The sequence below is a fragment of the Equus przewalskii genome, chromosome 13 (genome assembly GCF_037783145.1).
Source record: "Equus przewalskii isolate Varuska chromosome 13, EquPr2, whole genome shotgun sequence".
NCBI lineage: Eukaryota > Metazoa > Chordata > Mammalia > Perissodactyla > Equidae > Equus > Equus przewalskii.
The window spans coordinates 17,589,490-17,609,110 of record NC_091843.1 but is presented as its reverse complement, the minus strand read 5'-3'; the positions used below and the strand labels follow the sequence as shown (position 1 = coordinate 17,609,110).

At 35.4% G+C, this 19,621-nt stretch overlaps 1 protein-coding gene across 5 annotated transcripts in view; it reads right to left on the bottom strand.

The window, feature by feature from the left end:
- GABRB2 (gamma-aminobutyric acid type A receptor subunit beta2) overlaps positions 1-19,621 on the bottom strand; it is a 249,823-nt gene that overhangs the window by 26,583 nt on the left and 203,619 nt on the right. For 3 of the 5 annotated variants that reach the window (XM_008517149.2, XM_070569097.1, XM_070569096.1), the window contains 2 exons: positions 18,624-18,776; positions 14,740-14,984 (listed from right to left, as the gene is read on the bottom strand). In XM_008517149.2, coding sequence (XP_008515371.2) covers positions 14,740-14,984; positions 18,624-18,776 — 398 coding nt within the window. Of the gene's footprint in view, positions 1-10,129; positions 10,244-14,739; positions 14,985-18,623; positions 18,777-19,621 lie in introns of all 5 variants that reach the window. The other 2 variants (XM_070569094.1, XM_070569095.1) reach the window with 1 other exon arrangement.

Here is a 19,621-nt window from a genome sequence, read left to right as displayed (position 1 = left end):
CTTTGGTCCTGGGAATGTGCTTCATTGATGCCTTCCCAGGTGTCTGTTCCATTGTCTCATCTATAAAATGAGAATTACGTCTACCCTCTATGTATCTGGTGATTTTTGAGATGATGAATGAGGTATCACAGGAAGCAAACTGAAAAAGTAAAAGTGCTACACCACGGCACAAATAATTATAACCTAAAGGACCTGCCTGCTTGGTTATTCACTATTTACTTTACAGCTTACTAACTATTTAATTTCTCTTCTAATTTATCTAGTGTAAGAACTCTACCTTTTCAGATGAGTCATTTTTAGAACAGGAGTTGGGTGGAAAGCACTTTTAGTCATTCTTAACTCAGAAAATTATTTTATAATATTTCTCTGTATAGACTCTTTTCACATTTTTCCAAAAGGAAACTTGTTAAAGAAAATTGTTTTTAACCACAGAGGAGGATATACGCTCTGTGCAAGTGTTTGTAAATTTTAAATTAATAAGCAATTGTTTGTAGTAGAAATGAAGGATAATAGGTTAAATTGAAAGGAGGCTATGGGACTAATGAATTTCAGGCAGAAAGGCTCAGTAAATATTCTAGAACTATACGATGTTTAAGGTGGATGAGATTGTGGAGATGACATCCTTATTCTACAAGACAGATTGATTTCTCCGATGTCACAAATATGGCTTAAGGGTCAGAGTTGAAACTTGAGTCCCGAGTCTTCCGAGCTTCAGTCCACTGCCCTGAGTTACAAAATTAATTTTATTTTCATGGGGAACTATATCTCCAGGGAGCCAGGAGCACTGTTGCTATAGGTATGTCCAAGCTTGGCAAAAATATTAGAGATCTCTCGGTCTAACTATGTCACTGAAATCTTGAATCTGGTGACAACATTGACAAGAAAGCCGGACAGCATGAGCAAGACTTCACTGCTCCCAGGGTAGAGCAGGTACTGTTCAGTCCAGACCATTCTTTCCTTTTCTCTCTCTCTCCTTCCCTCCTTTCATCCTTTCCTCCTATCCTCCATCCCTCCCTTCCTTCCTTTTTTCTTTCTGACAGCAATAATTATTGGAATATAATATAAGCAATAATTACTAGAAATGAACATGTGCTATTTGTATATGTACAAATATATGTACATTATCTTGGGTTATTGTAGTTAGGTGATATATGAAGCATTGAGAAAAGTGGGAGTTGTGTTTGTGTGTGGTTTGTGTGTGCACGGGTGTGGTAGATATGGTGAGTGTGTGTGTGTGCAAGAGAAAGAGTGTGATAAAGGGATCATAGGATCATACTGGCAAATCAGGTGGGAATATGTAGACATACACACACTCACACATTTTCTTATATTTTGAAAGTAATATATACTCACTGTAACAGTTCAAACACTGTTGAAAGATATAAGGTGAAAAATAGAAGTGTTCCTACCATCCCATCCCACTGTCCAAAGGTAACCACTGGGAAAACAGATTTAAAAACATAAAAATGCAATAATGCCTGTGCTGTTGGTTTAGCCCTGGAAAAATATATGGTTGATTATTATCTTGCACTAACAGTAATACATTATTCAAGATGGATTAACTGTAAAACATGAAGTGATTAATTAGTATAAAAAAACTTTCAGAAAAATTTTGAAGATTATATGCCTAACAAAGTTTCAAGAGGAATTTTTATCTATACAAGAAAACACGGAAATTGCAAAAGTAGAAATAATTAGACAATAGAAAAATTAAAAACTTATGGCATGAATGAGAGCTTGGGAAAAATATCTGCAATTAACATAACTAATAGATGGTTAATATATTTATGATACTTGGAACTGAAAACAAAGAAAAATGGATAAGAATAACCACAGGCTATTCACAGGGAAGCCAAAGCAAACAGCACATGAATATATGAAAAGTTACGCCACTGTTTAAGAAATGTGAAAAATACAAGTTAAAGTAAGATTATACTCATCATAAATTGCAAAGAGCAATCAACAATCAATACTGCTAAAGGGAAAGTGCAAAAGAGGATGTGTTCCCATAGAATCATACAGAGATGAAGTAGATGTATGAAAAATGATTACAAAGTATTCTTGATGTTTTTTTCTCAGGAAAAACGTAGGATTCAGATGGTTTTTACTTCTGTTTTTAATATTATGTAAATTAAAACAACCATGTGCTTTAAAAAATGTAATTAAAGAGAAGACAAAGAAATTTATGTTCATTTTAGAAAGAAAAGGTTTACCTGATAAGAATGGTAAGAGAGAAAATATAGAAATGAAATATTTTTACAAGGGCAAATATATTATTACTCCTTGCTGGAGTCTGGATTTTCTGACTTGCTTTACCTAATACATGCTTATTGAAATATTTACACATGATTTTCTGCCTTTTACGTATTTTTTTCCTCTTTTTTAAAAAACAATTTAGATCTTTGATATATCTAGAATTTAATCTGGAGGGAGGAGTGGGTACAACATTTAAATAGTCTTAATGGTCATCCAGTTGCTTACTGCTGTTTATCAAATAATTCACATGTTATCAATGACATGAAACAATACTTTCATTAAGAACTTAATTTTACTGTGTTTCTAAGCCAATTTCTATTCTCTTTCTTCAGAGAGCACTAATTCAGTGCTATACTGCGTTAATCACTGTGGTTTTAAAATTCATTTAAACTTCTGGCAGAGTTATTCTTTTCTTCTTATTTTTTCATTTTCCTGATTCTTCATATATATTCTTTCTTTCAAATAAACTTTAGAACTACCGTGTCAAATTTCTAAAAAAAAAAAACCACTGAAGAAACAAACCCAAAATGAAGCCCATTGGTTATTCAACGGGATTATACTAAATTCAGAATAATTTAGAAAGAACTGATTCCTCTAAAATGTTATCCTTAAAAAAAATGAGTTTTTAAAAAAGACACTTTTCTCTCATTAAAAACTGATTATTGATAAAAGGGCTCTTTCCTTCCCTTCCATTACAGTATATTTTTATTTATATATATTCTTTACATAGAAAAGCTATGGAAACTTCCCTAACTTGTCATATGGTTTCTAAAAGTTCTTCTCAGTTAATTCCCTTGGATTTTGCTTGAATAAAGTAATAATTCTTTTCCTAAGAGTGAAATTATTTTTCCTTCCTTTCCAACACTCCTATTTTCTCTCATATAATTTCACTGGCTTACAATTTTGAAAAAGTTAAATAATAGTGGTGATGGTGAGCATCCATTTCTTGTTCCTGCCTTTATTGTTCCGCCCTAAGACAAGAGGTAAGAGATAGAACTTTTGGTTAGCTAGAAAAAGAGAAATCGAGAAACCCACAGCAAGGAAATATCCATCATTTCCCAGTCTCCTAAAGGATGTTAAATTTGTAACCAAGAATGAATACGGAATTCAATAGATATCTTTGAATATCTTTTGGTGTCTACTGATAGAATGAAAAACTTTTCACTTTTTCCACTTATTAAGATGGTAAATAATATTATACGTTTATTTTGAAATGAACCCTGTGGTTATGTTGTAGTTTGCTTTCAGTATTCTCTGGATTCAACTGGATGAGTTTATTTGGGGATTTTTTTCCCCCACTGGCATTCATTCATGAAGTGGATCCATGTTTCCTTCATGTACTTTTGGTTTTTTTAGATATAGTTGTGGCACTTTATTTACGTTATGCTACTTTCTAAATCATTTGGAAGCATTTTCTTCTTTCAGTTAGGATCCGCAAGAGTTTAAATACCACTGGAGGTATTTGCTTTTTAATGCTGACAGGATTTACTGTTGAAACCTTCTAGGCCAGATGCCCTTGGGAGTGGGAGTTAACATTTTTCCCTAAGTTTTGCTATTTTTATCTTTGGTAATTGATCTGTTTTTGTTTTCTCTTTGTCCTAGGCTCTGTTTTGCTAATTTACATTTTCCAAGGATGTCATGTATTTGATCCACATTTTCTAGGATCTTTGCATAACTTTCTTTTAATTTTACCTTTCTACAGAATTACTATGTTTTTAAGAAATTTCTCCTTTGGGGTCCAGCCCCGTGGTGGAGTGGTTAAGTTCCCGCACTTGGCTTCGGTGGCCGGGGTTTTGGCGGTTCACATCCTGGGCGCTGACATGGTACCGTTCATCAGGCCGAGCTGAGGTGGTGTCCCACATGCCACAACTAGAAGGACCCACAACTAAAATATACAACTATGTACGGGGGGGTTTGGGGATAAAAAGCAGGAAAAAAAACCAAAAATGAAATTTCTCCTTTGGTGTATTCACATTGGCTCCCATTTTGCTTCTTTACTAAGCTTTTCCTTGATCAATTATTTCCCTATTTCACTTAACCTTTTGTTTAAAGGACTGATTTATTTGTATATTATTTTGTTTTGATTTTCTAGTTTGTTAACTTATAATTGATCTTGATTAATTAATTTCTTCTGCTTCTTTGAGACATTTTGTTGCTATTTTTTTAGTTTGATTTGTACATTTAATTCATTTCTTAAAATGACTTGCTAGAAATGTGTTTGAAGCTACAACTTTCCCACTGTTAACTATTTTAACCACAGCCTTTAGGATTAATTATGTAGTATCTTAAATTGCTATTATTTTCTAAATGTTCTTCAAATTAATTTTTATTGTATATTTGACATGAGTTGTATAAAAATGCGTGTACACAACTAATAAACTTTATTAAGTATACTTCTAAGGTAATATTTCTGTCATTCCCCTTTTTATTTATTATAATTTTAATTTACTTGAATGCTATTTCAATTTTAATTTCATGAATTACACATGGATTATTAATCAATGACTATATCTTTATTTTTGATTACAATTATTAAAAATATCTGTCAATATTTATTACCTTCAATTCATCCTTATACAGTAATAATATTCAACCCTCAATTTTCTTCAGGTTTATATTTTTCCTCCTTTGTTGCTGCCTGTCACTTGACTTAGAATATTTTCCAATACCTTTACTTGTGAAGTATTCCTAATAAATAACACTTTCTTGGGTTTGGTTGCTTGATTCGATCTCAGAATCTTATTCTTTTGATAGATGAATTAATATATGCACTAGCTATAACAGTTAACATAAGCTTGATCTTAATTTTATCATCTTAATTTCTGCTCTAAATTTGCTTTTAAGTTGTCCTCATCCTTATTTCTGATGTTTAGCTTTAGCTACATTATTTACACCTTTCTTTACTTTATTTCCTTCTTATTGAAAGTTTTCATAAGATGAATTGTCAGTTTTTGATTATTCTACCATAATGATCCTCAGATTTTCATGGTTTAGTGTACATCTGAAAGATCTGACAGACTCTTCAACTTTCCCACTAAAGCTTTCAACTTATAGTGTCTCAGGTGGAATTTACTTTTAAAGCAAGCATCCCAGATGACCCTAATATAGGCAGTCTATGGTAGACCCTTTGAGAAACACTATCATAGTAGTTATGTATGCTAATTTTAAACATAACCTTAATCTTCAATTTTTTGATTCATAAACTCTAAAAATCAGAGTAAATATTGAGTCCTTGCTGTGTATTAGAAAACAAACACTTTCTCCCTTCTCAACAATACCCATCCTAATTTATTCTTTTTATGTACCTTCAGTATCTAGTTTTTTAAAATATTTCAATTATCTTTTATTCTGTAACTTTAATTTCTGGGGTCATATAGCTTTAGTTCGACATGCTATCTTAAGTTTTAAATGCTAGAATACTGGCATTTTCTATTCTTAAGTTCCTCACTTTGACTACCTTTTGGTGGGAGCTAGATTTTTCCATCAAGCTATTTAAAATAATAATAATAATAAGGACTTATGGATGCTATAGTCCCTAAGACCTTGCATATTGAGGATAATCTTTCTTTTGTTTTTATATATTAATAATAATATTTTTAGGTTATATTTTCTCCCCCTCAGAATCTGGTAACATTTTGCCATTGTCTTATAAAATTTTATGTTGCTGTGGAGTAGTTTGAGACCTTTTTCTTTTTCTCTTCCTTGTAAGTCATTCACTTTTTCTGACTGTAGGTTTAGTAATTTCAGAAGGATATAATAGTGTGGTGATGAGACTGTATAATTTTTATCTTGGAACCCAGTACATCCTTTTGGCCAACTGATTAATTTCATCACAGGTATGTATAAATATATAACATACAGCATAGAAGTTAAGAGTGTGGCCTCTAGTCATACATTCTGTTCAACCATTTCTTAGCTGTCTAAATTTAAACAAGTTAATTATGCTCCCTGTGTCTCAGTTCCTATCTATAAAATTATAATTACTACACCATAGGGTAATAAGGACTTACGTTATGACATAATATATGTAAAGTGTCTAGGTACATAGAAGGCATTCAAGAAGTATTTATCATTATCATTATTATAATTACCTATTGACATCAGATTTAAGTATTTTTTCCATTCCCTTTTTCTCCATTCTGTACCTCACTAGCACCATGGTTCTGCACGTTCAATCCACTGTACTTGTCCTATAAATTTATTATGTTTTCTTTAAGTGGTTTTTATGTTATCTCTTTTTTTCTTAAACATTGGCACCTGAGCTAACAACTGTTGCCAATCTTCTCTTTTTTTCTTCTTCTCCCCAAAGGCCCCCAGCACGTAGTTGTATACTCTAGTTGTGAGTGCCTCTGGTTGTGCTATGTGGGATGCCACCTCAGCATGGCCTGAGGAGTGGTGCCATGTCCGTGCCCAGGATCCAAACCAGCAAAACCCTGGGCTGCTGAAGCGGAGCACATGAACTAACCACTTGGCCACGGACCGGCCCCTTGACATCTCTTTTCCTCTGCATTTGGCATGATTTTCTACAGCTGGAACTTTTTGTTACAGCCTTGATTTATTGCCACACTTATTCTCTTTCTTACTGTTTTAGATTCAGTTATTAGTTTCTACAAAGATTGCTTTACCTTCCTTTTTGCCTTTTTAATCACCTCTTGGCCTCTTGTTTATCATCTCATCCTTGATCTTTCGTTTCATATCCTGTTCCAATTTGTGGTGAGAAAAAAGCTTTTTTTATAAAAAGTTTTAATTGATCCTAAAGTATTTCTTTTTCGTTGTCAATAAAAGAGCCATTGTCTGTCTTTTGCATCCTGAGTTCCTCTGTTTACCAAATGAGAGAGAAAGACACAGAGTCATTTGGTAGTTTTTCTGCATAGTTGCTATGCTCTTTCTTTGTTAAGATGCTTCATCCTGATGTGAAGTTTTCTCCAGGGTTTTCCCATTTCCTGAAACATAGCTTGAGTAGATTTCTCTAGATTCTGCTTTCACTAATATTGACCCCGCTTATGCATCTCTCCCTCTCTGTAGAGCTACAGTTTGAGTTGGGCATCGATTGTTTTTGTTTTGCTTTTCTACTGCTGTTTTACTCTCTGTGCCGTTGGATGGAGAGGAGAAAAATTGCACGTGGGTTTGTGGATCTTCTATCTCTACTTCTTGAACGCTTCTCACGGTTGAACACAGTTAGACATCAGCTTTCTGTTTCTTCGTCATTTCAAAGGCTGAGTGATATTTGTGTGTGTGTGTGTGTGTGTACGACCATGCTTTCATATGGTGCCAGTAGGTATGTAAACTCTAGCAGAACTTTTGTAGGGAACAATTTAGCAATATGATCACCATTTTAAAGGTGCATACTTTCAGACCCAGAAATTCCATTTTAATAAATATATCAGGAACCAATGGTGCGCAAACATGTCAGCAATGGGATGCTTATTTTAGAGTTCTTTATCATGGAAAACCACTTAGAAGCAACGCAAATATCTAACAATAGGTTCTTGTTACATAAATGACGGTACCTACATTCAGCAAAATACCTTGCAGCTATTAGAAAAGATATATATTTAAAGATACAAAAAGGCATGTGGGAAATAGCAGTATACACACTAGTGGAGCAAAATTATTTATATAAAAGTATGTCACTAAATGTGAATAAAAGGCACTGTTAACAGTGATTATAGCTGGGCATGGGGTACAGGTGGTTCTCATTTGCCTTTTTTTTCAAAGAATGATCGACTCAGTTTTATAATCATAAAAATAGTAAAGAGCTAAAAAAAAAGAAAAACTAAGAAAGATACAGACTCTCTGCTACCATCTCCAGCATAACAGGAACTATTTATTGAGTGCTCTTTGTCTGTATAAGGTACTGTTTAAGACCTTTAATAATTATCTCATTTAATCCTGTCAGCAGCAACATGAGGCCGAAATTAGTGTTTCAGTTTCAGTTGAGGAACTTGAAGGTGAAAGGGTTAAACATGCCCAATGTCACATAGCTGATAAAAGGCCCTGCCTAAACGTGAACTCAGTTCAGTCTGGTTCTAAAAGCCAGCATCTTCCCAGCAAACTCTACTGCCTCTAGAAATTGTCATATACATCTCGCTGTTTTCACAGGTTACGGGTTTAACAGCTCGTTATTCAAATTTTTGAATATCAGTCCTTATTTCATACTCTAAAATGAACTTAGAAGAGAATTCAAAGGACAGAATAAAGACATACTCAACAAAGCAAAGCATAAAAGCAGAAGACATTAAGATTCATATTTCAGTGTAAATCATTGAACATTCTCTTTAACATAAACTTTTATGAAACAGAGAAAAGTCCTTGACAAATGAGGGTCTAAATCATGGTATCAGAGAGTCTCATCAACTCTTTCAAGCCATCAACTGAAAAATTTAATGAACCAAAGAACCAAATTTCCTTTAAAATATCCTCATAATCTGAGGATTTTCCTAAATTTTCATGTAACTTTACCAATTCATTAGACCAATTACGCAGCATATTTTTGTTTTGGTTTTGAAAAAATACAATATTCTCTAACCGTTTGCATCACAAACCCAAACTCCAACTATCAAATGTGTTTTCTCCTAAATGATTAGCATTCTACCCAGAATACACCCCAATCAAATCATTCTATTCAATTTCAACAAGAGTAGCTAGAGTTGAAAACAAGAACAGCAGCACCACCACAATGAGATAGCCTGAGAGAACAGACACAGTAGGGGTTAGATGTTCAGGGGATTAGGACTAAAAGAGTGATTAACAGAGTCTCAAACATCTCTTCTGAAATCTACCGAACACCGGTTACCAGACTCTGCCAGGATATACGACCCAAGTAAGGAAGTTAAAAAGTACTTAAAATACCAAAACAAAGTAGCGATTTACTATGTTAATTATACCTGTTCCCCCAACCCAAAGGCAATATCAATGAGATACCAAGGAATTTGGGGTCAGAGCAAGAAAATTAAGGAAGACCATAATACTTAGAAGATGTAATAATGACAGCTCTTCTGGCATCAAGTCCTCATAGGAAAGATTCGCAAGCACTCAGTGTCATTTACTGCCTCACCAAGAAAGAGAAAACAAACAAACAAACAAAGAAACTCGAGGTGGACAAGTAATGGATGATAAGGTGGAATGGTGACAATTATCATCTCTTCCTCCTGGTCCTCCAATTTGGAGGGCAATATGAATGACAATTCATATTAAGAATTGAAATTAAGAAATGAAAACACATGAGGATTCAGAAACTAAACTTTAAGTATTAGACAAAAATAAGCTTTCTTTGGAGTTCACTTAAGTGAAGAGTTTTGATAAGGAACAATCTCAATTATTGCCTCTTATCTATCATTATAATAGTGCTGGGCCTGCCAAGATAAAGCTTATTTGCAGAATAATAATAAAGCAACAAGGACTTGATGCAAACAGAACATTCTTAGACACAAATTAATAATCTAGGACAGAAAATATAGGTTCCTGAATTCTGAAGCAACCAGTAGAAGAAATGTATATTCTTCACCTATTCCACTAATCAAAAGAAATACAACAAGAAATCTAAGAAATGCCAGAGTATATAATAACACTCTATATTCTCAATACAAATGAGAAGGAATCTCAAAATATGAGCCAATTAGTTTCTTTCTCTAGCACAACAATAACAACTGAATGGAATGCTAAAGCTTAGGTTCATCATCACTATAGCAAAAAACAAACCTGGAAGAACCCCATTAGAGTCTCATGAAAACATTCAACTTATCCCCAGACTCTGTGGACACAAATCCATAGGTTATCTGCCAAGACCCAACACATTATTTTAAAGGGAACAGCTAAACAAATTGGCTCCAACAGAAATACAAATAAATGGATTAAAAACTGGCTATCTAACCGTATACAGAGAGAAATCGTAATTGGTAGTCCGTCTAGTTGGGGAGAGGTTTCCAGTTGGGTCCCACAAGGATCGATATTGGGTCCCATTTTGTTTAATATCTTTATAAAAAATCTGGAAGACAAAGTAGAAAATGTGCTAATTAAGTCGACTGATGCCACTAGGTCAGGATTGGTGGTTAAAGCAAACTGGATGTAGGTAAGTAAATGCTACTGGTCTTTAGAAAGACCAATGCTAACAGAGAATAGGACTTCTAATTAGTTGTATCTTTTTAATGTATCCTTAAAAAAAAGTGAATTCCACGTGCTAAAAATAATAGATTTAAGTGATCTTAGTGGTTGTGCATAATAAAAAATTAGGCACAATGGATAAAGACAACACAGAGACTCACAATACACATGAAAGCAGAACAAAGAATGTCCCCAAATGGAGATCTTTGTGGTGCAACTTTCTTTGGAAAACTGGTGGTTGTGGGTCTCTCAATACGGTACAGATGATGAAAACATTTCAGATATGCAAGAACCAAGGTGGTGAAAATGTAGGCGTAACTAAATTCTCAAATATGTTACTATTGAGTTATTGAAAAATAAACAAGGAAACTACAGAAACCTTAAAAGAAAAAAAGGAGAGCTGAAAAACTAAAGGCATGAGCAAGAAAAGTGGGTGAAATTAATCAAAAGCAAATTCTATAAGGAAACACACAGACACACACAAATAGAAGAATGCAAGGGATAATAGGAAGGGCTCACCTAACACTAGGATAGAGATCATATTTTTTTGAAGACACTTAGGAAAACAATATTCAGTAGACCTCTTGTCGGTTTGAGGTTTATTTAAAAAATCTTAATATTTTACAACTTAATTTGTCGCATGAAGACCACTGTGAAAGTGACACTGCTTGTCAGGCATGGACTTTCTTGTGTAGATAGGTGGAGTTTTTCAGGTGAAGTCAACTGAACTGAATATATGACTAATGTGGAATCAGCTTTTTAATTTAATTTAATTTAGTTTTTTCGCTTGCTAGTACAGTGGCGTGTACACCGAATAAGGACTGGAAGGCGTAGATCATCTCAGAAACTTTATTAACTTTGCTATGCAACTTTGGATATTTCACTTTACTTAAGAGCCCTAGTTTTTACATCAATTAAATGACAGGATAAAAATTCATTTAAAAGCTGTGGATACTCTTGTTAAGATAAGAAATTACAGGAAACTAACACAGAGAAGAGATGGGGAAAAATGTGGAAGTATGCCCTTGAAGCAACAGTGGGGTCCCACTCAGTTAGGCTTCCCATTTTCATCCCTCTGTAGCCTCAGGACAGAGCCCAAAAGACAAAGTGTAAAAATCACTTTAGATGATCTGACGTGCTGGTTCCGTCTCTATAATCCGTCAACGGAAGCAGAAAACGTCAATTCTCCTAGTGACCGATTTTTCCAGAGCAGCCTACAATACTTAGTTGATTATATGTGGCCCATCTTTGGAAAAAAAAATAACTTCAGAATTGCAGTTGAAAAGAAGGGACATTCTCAATAAGAAATAGATTAGCATTATTCATGATGCTGACATAAAAGAAAGCATTGTGCAATCAGAGCCCTAAGTGAATCTCCTCTAACCTTTCACCCTGCATTAAAAGGAAACCATGGGAGTTGGGGGTTGGCACCTTTCTTGTTTTAATCTAATCAAGATGGCTGTTAGTGTTCTAGCCTAAGAGATAATTGATAAAGTTTGGAATTGGTTTGCTATTTTTTATAGCTAGTACCTGTTGAAAAATTATTCCCTTGCTTTGACTTTAAAACTTCCGACAGAGAGACATTTCTCTGTAGATAATACTCTCTTTTAGGGATGGGATTGCATCCTACATGCTAGAGCATGTAAAACACACAAGCACGCATTGCCAATAGGTCTGGAGACTAAACTTTATTTAAAAAAGTAATAATGGTTATTATTTATAATATTTTAATATTTTATTAATATTTACCACTTACTGGCTGCTTACCATGTACTGAGGACTACATTATCCTCTCTACACATTATCACAAATAGTCTTCATAATAACCTATGAGAGAGGAATTAATCCCATTTTACAGATGAGGAAAGTGAAGAGTCAGAGAAGCTGATTTATTTATTTATTTATTTATTTTGCCTATTGTCACACAAGTATTAAATGGAGGGTTAATATTGAACATGACTGACTCCAAAATATTTGTTCAGAACCTTTGTGCTAAATCACAGCTCCTGATGTCTTGATGTTATGCATGCCGATCAAAGAAGTAGAGAAACCACTTGTGTTGAAGAGTTTTAAGATTAGGGCAAGCATCTTATATTTTTCTGGGCCTCAGTTTCTCATGTTTGAAACCAGAAGATTGGAGTAGAGTAAGATTTTTTAACCTCAGCAATATGGAAATTTTGGTTTGGATAATTCTTTGTTATGGGGAGGCTGTTCGATGCACTGTAGGGTGTTTAGCAGCATCCCTGGCCTCTACCCACTAGATACCAGTAGTAACCCCCTCCTCCCAGTTTTGACAACCCAAAATATCTACAGACCCTGCCAAAGATCCTCACAGAGGCAAAATTGCCTGTGTTTTGAGAACCACTGCACTAGAAGGACTCTGGTATCTTTTTTCGTTCTCTCATATTCTATGCTCTGAATTGTGGGTCCAACTTCAGCCAAGAGGATGGGCTTTTCACCACTATGGGGTACCTGCCCAGTGACCCATTCTCTACCTCCGTCTCAGTACATTGGATTTAAAACCATCTGAAGCTCTCCAAGTTCAGTATGCTATCAAACTGCCACTCTCTGGGTCGTAAATTTATCATTTAAATTCAAATTGGTATGAAAAAATAGGGTAGATGAAAGTGAAAAGAGATTGGATGTTATCTTATTAAATCAGCTTTCCATTAGGCAATTGATTTAGACTCATTTCAAACTGCAGTCCTGTGAGATAGTCTTATTTATTTATTCATTTTCTTTTCTTTGCTAAGTCTACTATATCAGGAAAATCATAAAATGGGTTTAAAAGGCATTCTCTCACTTTACAGCCCAAGAGAACCATAATGCTAATTTGGAATCTATTGACAGACTCTAATAAGTGAAACCTCTGGCATTAGAAAGACATTGATAATTTCCTAGACCTGTGGTTCATTGGCTTTCAAGGGCTATACTTAAAATTTGCATCATTATGAATACTATCTCCTGGGAAAAGAGTGCCTTTGATTAGAAAATAGTCCAAAATCCAAATATCAGACCTATGGACAGGTGGAAAACCTTAGTGAGTCAGAAGCTTTCACTGGGTTTACTCGAAACAAAACTCAATGGTAAAGATTATTTATGGTGTGCTATCCTTGAAGTTAAAGTTAGAACTATGAGAATGTCAATTAAATAATTATTGGTATGGCTAATAATTCCAGATGGTTTAAAAGTATTAATTCTTTCCTATTTCCATCACTGCGAACTATTTATCAAACCCAACATTATGTTCTACTTTGTAAATACGATTTATGAAAATATTAAAGTAAGACCTTGTTTTCTTTGTCTATTTTTAAGGGTTTAAATTTGCACTATGGAAGAATATATATATATATATTCTGTTTAGTGCAGAAAGTTCTATAACAGGAAGCCAAGTGAAGTCATCTTTTGGGAGTAAAGAGGATTGGATCCATTGGGGTTGCTGTCAAAAGCCTCAAAAGAGAGATTCTAAATCTTGGCTGCAAATTGGAATAATATTTGGAGAATTTTTAAAAATTATGATGACCAGGCATATCCCAGGACAATCAAATCAGAATTTCTCAGGAAGGAACTCAGGCTTCTGTCATTTTTAATGCTCTCCCAGTCATTCAATTGGGCACCCAAAGTTGAGAACTATTTACTTAAAGAATAAATGGGGTTTACAACTGTGTGGGAATTGTTCTTTGACTATGCCTGAGTTAAGCAAGATGGTGACCTCCTGTAGTCAAATGCTTCAGTGGTTTTAAGTGGAACATATGCAAGGCATTAAGTAAGTCTCTGTCACTTGAGGAGAAAATTATTGTTTTTTCCCCTCCACTTCTCTTTCTATTGTTCTGATGACTTCAAGGAGAAAGTATGAGTTTGTTGCTGGAGCAATAAATCTCTGTACTTACTTATCTCCCTGTTAAATCAAAGAGAATTCAGAGCCCAGGTCCAGAGCCCTCATCTAGTATAACCTAGAATTTAATAACATAGTTTCATTTGTACTTATTTATTGTTAAGGTTATCTTCCAGTAAGTGATATTGATTTAAAGGATATGAAATTTCCCTTTTAAATACATTTAAATAAAGTAAGTAAATTTAAATCAATATAAAGTAAATAATAGGTACACATTATCCTCATATATGGAAAAGGTCACAAAGGTGGTTTTCAGATGACTATGGGCAATGCTAGTGTTCAGGTAAAGTGCATGCAAAAGTTGTGTCATGAGTTTGGGCTGTAAATGTGCCTCCATTACTAATTATCTTTGTGATTTGGGGGAAATTACCTACTCTTTTCCCTGGGCCTTGGTTTACTCATTTGTTAAACAAGGCCATTAATCTATATTGCTGGCATTCTTCTATGAGTTTAGTAAGCAAGGAGGGCTTGCCCTCTGAATTTACCTTGTTGACATCCAGGCGCATCTTCTCGTTGTTGGCGCTAGCAGCCTTCTCAGCTGCTTTCTTTTGGCGTTGGGGTCCCCTCCCAAAGAAGATGTAGTTGACCAAAGCATATTCCAGAAGGGCCATGAAAACAAAGACAAAGCACCCCATCAGGTACATGTCAATGGCCTTCACATAGGGGATTTTAGGGAGAGTCTCCCGGAGGTGGGTATTGATTGTGGTCATTGTAAGCACAGTTGTAATTCCTGAAAAAAATAAGAGAGTTAGAGTAATAATGTTCCTATTTCCTTGCTGCTTTCATCATAGCTAGAAAGGTTAATTGTACTCTTTTACTCATTCATATATACCACAAAATATTTACTGGGCACTTACTTATATCAGCTTTGTAACAGGCCCTGGAGATATGCATAAAACATTAATTTACAGTAAACACTAATCATTTGGGAACAATTTCCTTTAATTATATATAAAAATATAAAAATGTATAGTTATATAGCCAGTGGGGGGCTACATATATGAATTAAATGCTATGGTACGATGTGTGTAGGGTGAGAGTTGAGAATTTGAAGATGCTAGTTCAGCTTTGGGATCTGGTAGGCAAGAGATCAGGAAATGGAGACTTTGGAGCTGAGTCCTGAAGAATGAGTGACAGTTACTCAGGCAACCAAGGCCTGGAGGTAGAAGTGATGGTAGACCTGATGGCGTTGGTGGTGGAGAGAGCTTTTATAAAGAGGTGTTTTGGGCAGGGGGTGAAAGTACACAGCCCATCAAAAGAATTTCAAGAAAGTCAGTGTGGATACCTTATTGCATATCATGGGAAGGATGGTGAGGAGAGGGAAGATTAAGTAAGGGCAGTCTAATGGAGAGCCATATATAGAGAGCCTAATGGGGAGTTTGAACTTAAAACTGAAGGCAATGTGGAGCCACTGACCAACTTCAAGCAGGGAGGCATAGGGACAAATTGTGTTTAGATAATCACCCTGGTAGCAATATGGAGGACAGAAGAGAAGCATACAAGACAGGAATAAAGAATACCAGTTAAGAGTTTTTCAGAATAATCCAAGTAATGAAGAGGAAATAAAATAATCACAACAGCATTGAAATCAATGAATGTATTATACAGATGATACAGACAAATGATTATACAAATTTGGAAATTGGAGGAGAGGGTAACAGAGAAGCAGGTGTCTAGCCCTCATTGTTTCTGGCTTGGGCAACTAGGCATGTAAAACACAGATAAATAATATAAAAGTTTTACAAGATTCTTTATGGGAAATGTCACACTGGGTCAGGTCATAACCTTTTGTCCAGCTGAGTGGGCATCTCCAAGAGGGGGAGCGGTTTCCCTCAAGGCTGTAAATGGGGGAATGGACAGAGATATGCTGGCAAAAGCACTGGGAGTCCAGAGTCCCAAGTATGATATGGTCCAGCTTTGCAGCAAAAGAGTGATGTGAAACTAGAGCTCAGAGTCAAGATCACACAGATGGGAACTGGAGAGTCAACGTTTGAACGTGGATCTCTGACTAGGAAACCTGTGCCCTCAAACTCTACCCAATAGGACATCCCAAAAGTGAAGTTTCATTTCTATGATTTTTTGGAAACAGAAGTTTTCTGACTCAGTTTTCTCTCTCTCAGATCATAATTTTTCCCTTGTTTTTCTACATGCTGGTAAAATGACTACAGAAAAAAATAAATTTGAGCATCTGATTCTGAACATGGCTAGAAAAACCCTATTGTTACTTTAGATCTAGGTGTCTTACAGTTTTCACATCTTTTCTATAACATTAGTCATTTTGAAACATTTTCCAATTTTGTTTTTCTCTTCATTATTTCAATGGTAGATTATCCTGTACAACATGTATATTATAAAACTGACAATGCTGATTTTACTGTTTATCTAAATCTCATTTTAAGGTATTTCTTAGAGAGTAATAAATTGCTCACATAAAAAGATATTTTAAAAATTTCTTTTAAAAAAATCAACAATTTATTTGTTATTCCTGAATAGCACAAAATTAATAACAGATTTCACTTTGGAATAATAGAATAATTACAAATTCCACTTATTATTTTATTCAGCAAGCATTTATGGAACACCATTCTCTGGATGAAACACTACAGATATAATGGAAGCATCGTTAGCTGTGGACCTTTTTCCAATACATCTTTCAATACCATGAGGCAAAAGGACATCACAAACCCAATAAATATAAATTATAACTGCAGTTGGTCTACAATGGGGAGTTTTACAATATTTTAAGAGAATATATCAGAGGAGATTTGACTCAGTCCAGGAGGGCATTATTTCTCCCTTCCATCCTTGAACTACCGCAATCTCAGTTCAACACAGCAGCCAAAGTGATCCCTTTAAATCTGAAATCAAATCAGGTCACTTCTTCGCCCAATGACTCTCTAATTTCACTCAGAATAAAAGCAAAAGCCTTTAGTATGGCCCCTGAACTGCTTCACAATCTTTTAGCCTCCTCTCCCCAACATTATCTCAACCCCTGAACTCACTCTGCATTCGTCTCACTGGCCAGCTGACATGCTTGGCACATTGCTACCTCAGGGCCTTTGCAGCAAGCTGGAATATTCTCATCCAGATATCCATATGGCTCTTCATTTTCTTCAAGTCTTTGTTCCATTGACAACTTCTGAATGAAGTCTACCCTGATTATTCTAAACCGTACCCCCTGACATTCCCAGCCCCCCTTAATTTGATTATTTTCCTCTATAGATTTCCCATATCATATAATTTGTGTGTTCGGTGTGAAATAAATTTTTAATCTATCTTTTCCTGCTAGACTATAACTTCCAACTGGGCACTGCTTTATCTCCAGTACATCTTATGTTTAGCACATAGTAGGTGTTCAACAAATATTTGTTAAATGAATAAATGAATGACTTCTCTAGGGATGTAACAGGGCATTGAGATCTCATGGTGGAGGAGTTAACAGTTCAACATTTTAAAGGGATTAGTCAGAACTCAAAATATTAAAATTGTGTAAAAGGTTGTAATTTACTATATGGGAAGTTAGTAATACAAAAACATTCATGGGGGCTGGCCCAGTGGCATAGTGGTTAAGTTTGTGCATTCAGCTTAGGCAGCCCAGGGTTCTCAGGTTTGGATCCCAGGCACAGACCTAGCATGACTTATCAAGCCATACTGTGGCAGCATCCCACATACAAAGTGGAGAAAGACTGGCACAGGTGTTAGCTCAGTGACAATCTTCCTCAAGCAAAAAGAGGAAGGTTGGCAACAGATATTAGCTCAGGGCCAATCTTCCTCAAAAAAATGTTCACGCAATATAATTATTCTCTTCCTCTGGTGTTATAAAAGAAAAAAATCAAGCATAAGATGAGTGATGCCACCAATGATTTCCCGACATACTTACTTTTTGTCTCCTGCCTTCCACCATGCCACTCCAAAATACTAATACGACTATAGAATTCTTTCCCCTTAGCTATTAGTTACATACTACATTTCCCTGTTTCTTGGTCAGAAAAAGCAATGTGGAAGGGAGCTCTTCCCAGGTAAGGAAGCACAGATACAAACTGAACAATTATCAAGCAATATTCCATGAACTAGGCTTCGATAATACAAATATCAAACTGATGGGACTAATTTCATTACCAACAGCTATATAGTTAACTAATTTCGACATGAAAGAGGTTTAATGGATTTAATGCTGAATCAGATCAGCCAAGTCTCACAGCCATATTCTTATAATGTGTACAGTCCCGTCTCATCACACATCACAAATTCCAGGGTAAGGAAAATGCATGCACAAGCACACATGCGCGCGCGCGTGCACACACACACACACACACACACACACACACACACAGAATCAAACTCCACAAGCAGTTAGCAAATCGCCTACCTAATGCCACTCTTGCAGCTGAAGCATCATAGTTAATCCAGAAGGAGACCCAGGAGAGGATAGTGATCAGAATGGAAGGCATGTATGTTTGCAGGATAAAGTAACCAATGTTTCTCTTAAGCTTAAAGCTGAGGGACAACCTGGGATAGGAACCTAGAAAGGCAATTGCAGAACATCATTATCAATCAATATTTATAGGACAGTTTCCTTTAAAAACTCATTGAACAGTTCGTATAACTTCCTCAGATTCAATTTTAGCTCCTGTCCTGCTGAAGGGCACTTTCTTCTGCAAAGGTAGTCTGAGAACACTGGGTTTTCAATTAGCAGGAGTTACTCAGTGTTGAATACATCCCTTACTCATCCGTAATTCTAAGAATTCCAGCTCTTTCCTGTTCAGCCTCCTACACTGGATCACAGGCACTCATTCTCTCTAATTGTGATGACAAGACAGTTTGGGACAGTCCCTTTTCTCCCTCCTCAATTGTTTCTCAGCAAGTCCATCCTATAAGATTTTTTTGTGTATAAGAACAAGGCTGCACATTCTGATCATATTTTAGACATCTCTTCACAAGCTCCGGGATGCATTTTAAGTTTGGGATCAATGGCAAGGCTTAAGGTAGTGAAGCAACTCCTTGAAATCTTGAAATTTTGTGAAGGTTTTTTTTCTAAAGGGATCCGTGACCAACCAAAAAGTAGAGAATCACTGTTCCTGAGCAATATTTGTGGGAAATAGAGCTACCTGATCATATTCATGATGCTGGGTTCTTTCATTGTGGTGATCTGGGGAATTACTCTTTAGAGATATGTAACTGAGCACACTCTTAGAACATAAAAGACTCAAAGTAATAAATAGTGTGCATGGTGGGGGTGAGGAATATTCTTTCTAATTGAAAGAAAGCCTTGTCTAGCCTTCTTGTGCTAAACCAAGTGTCTTAATAGTAAAGTAAAAATATTTTAAATAGGAACACATTTCTATAGTCTCAGGGATTCAGAGGACC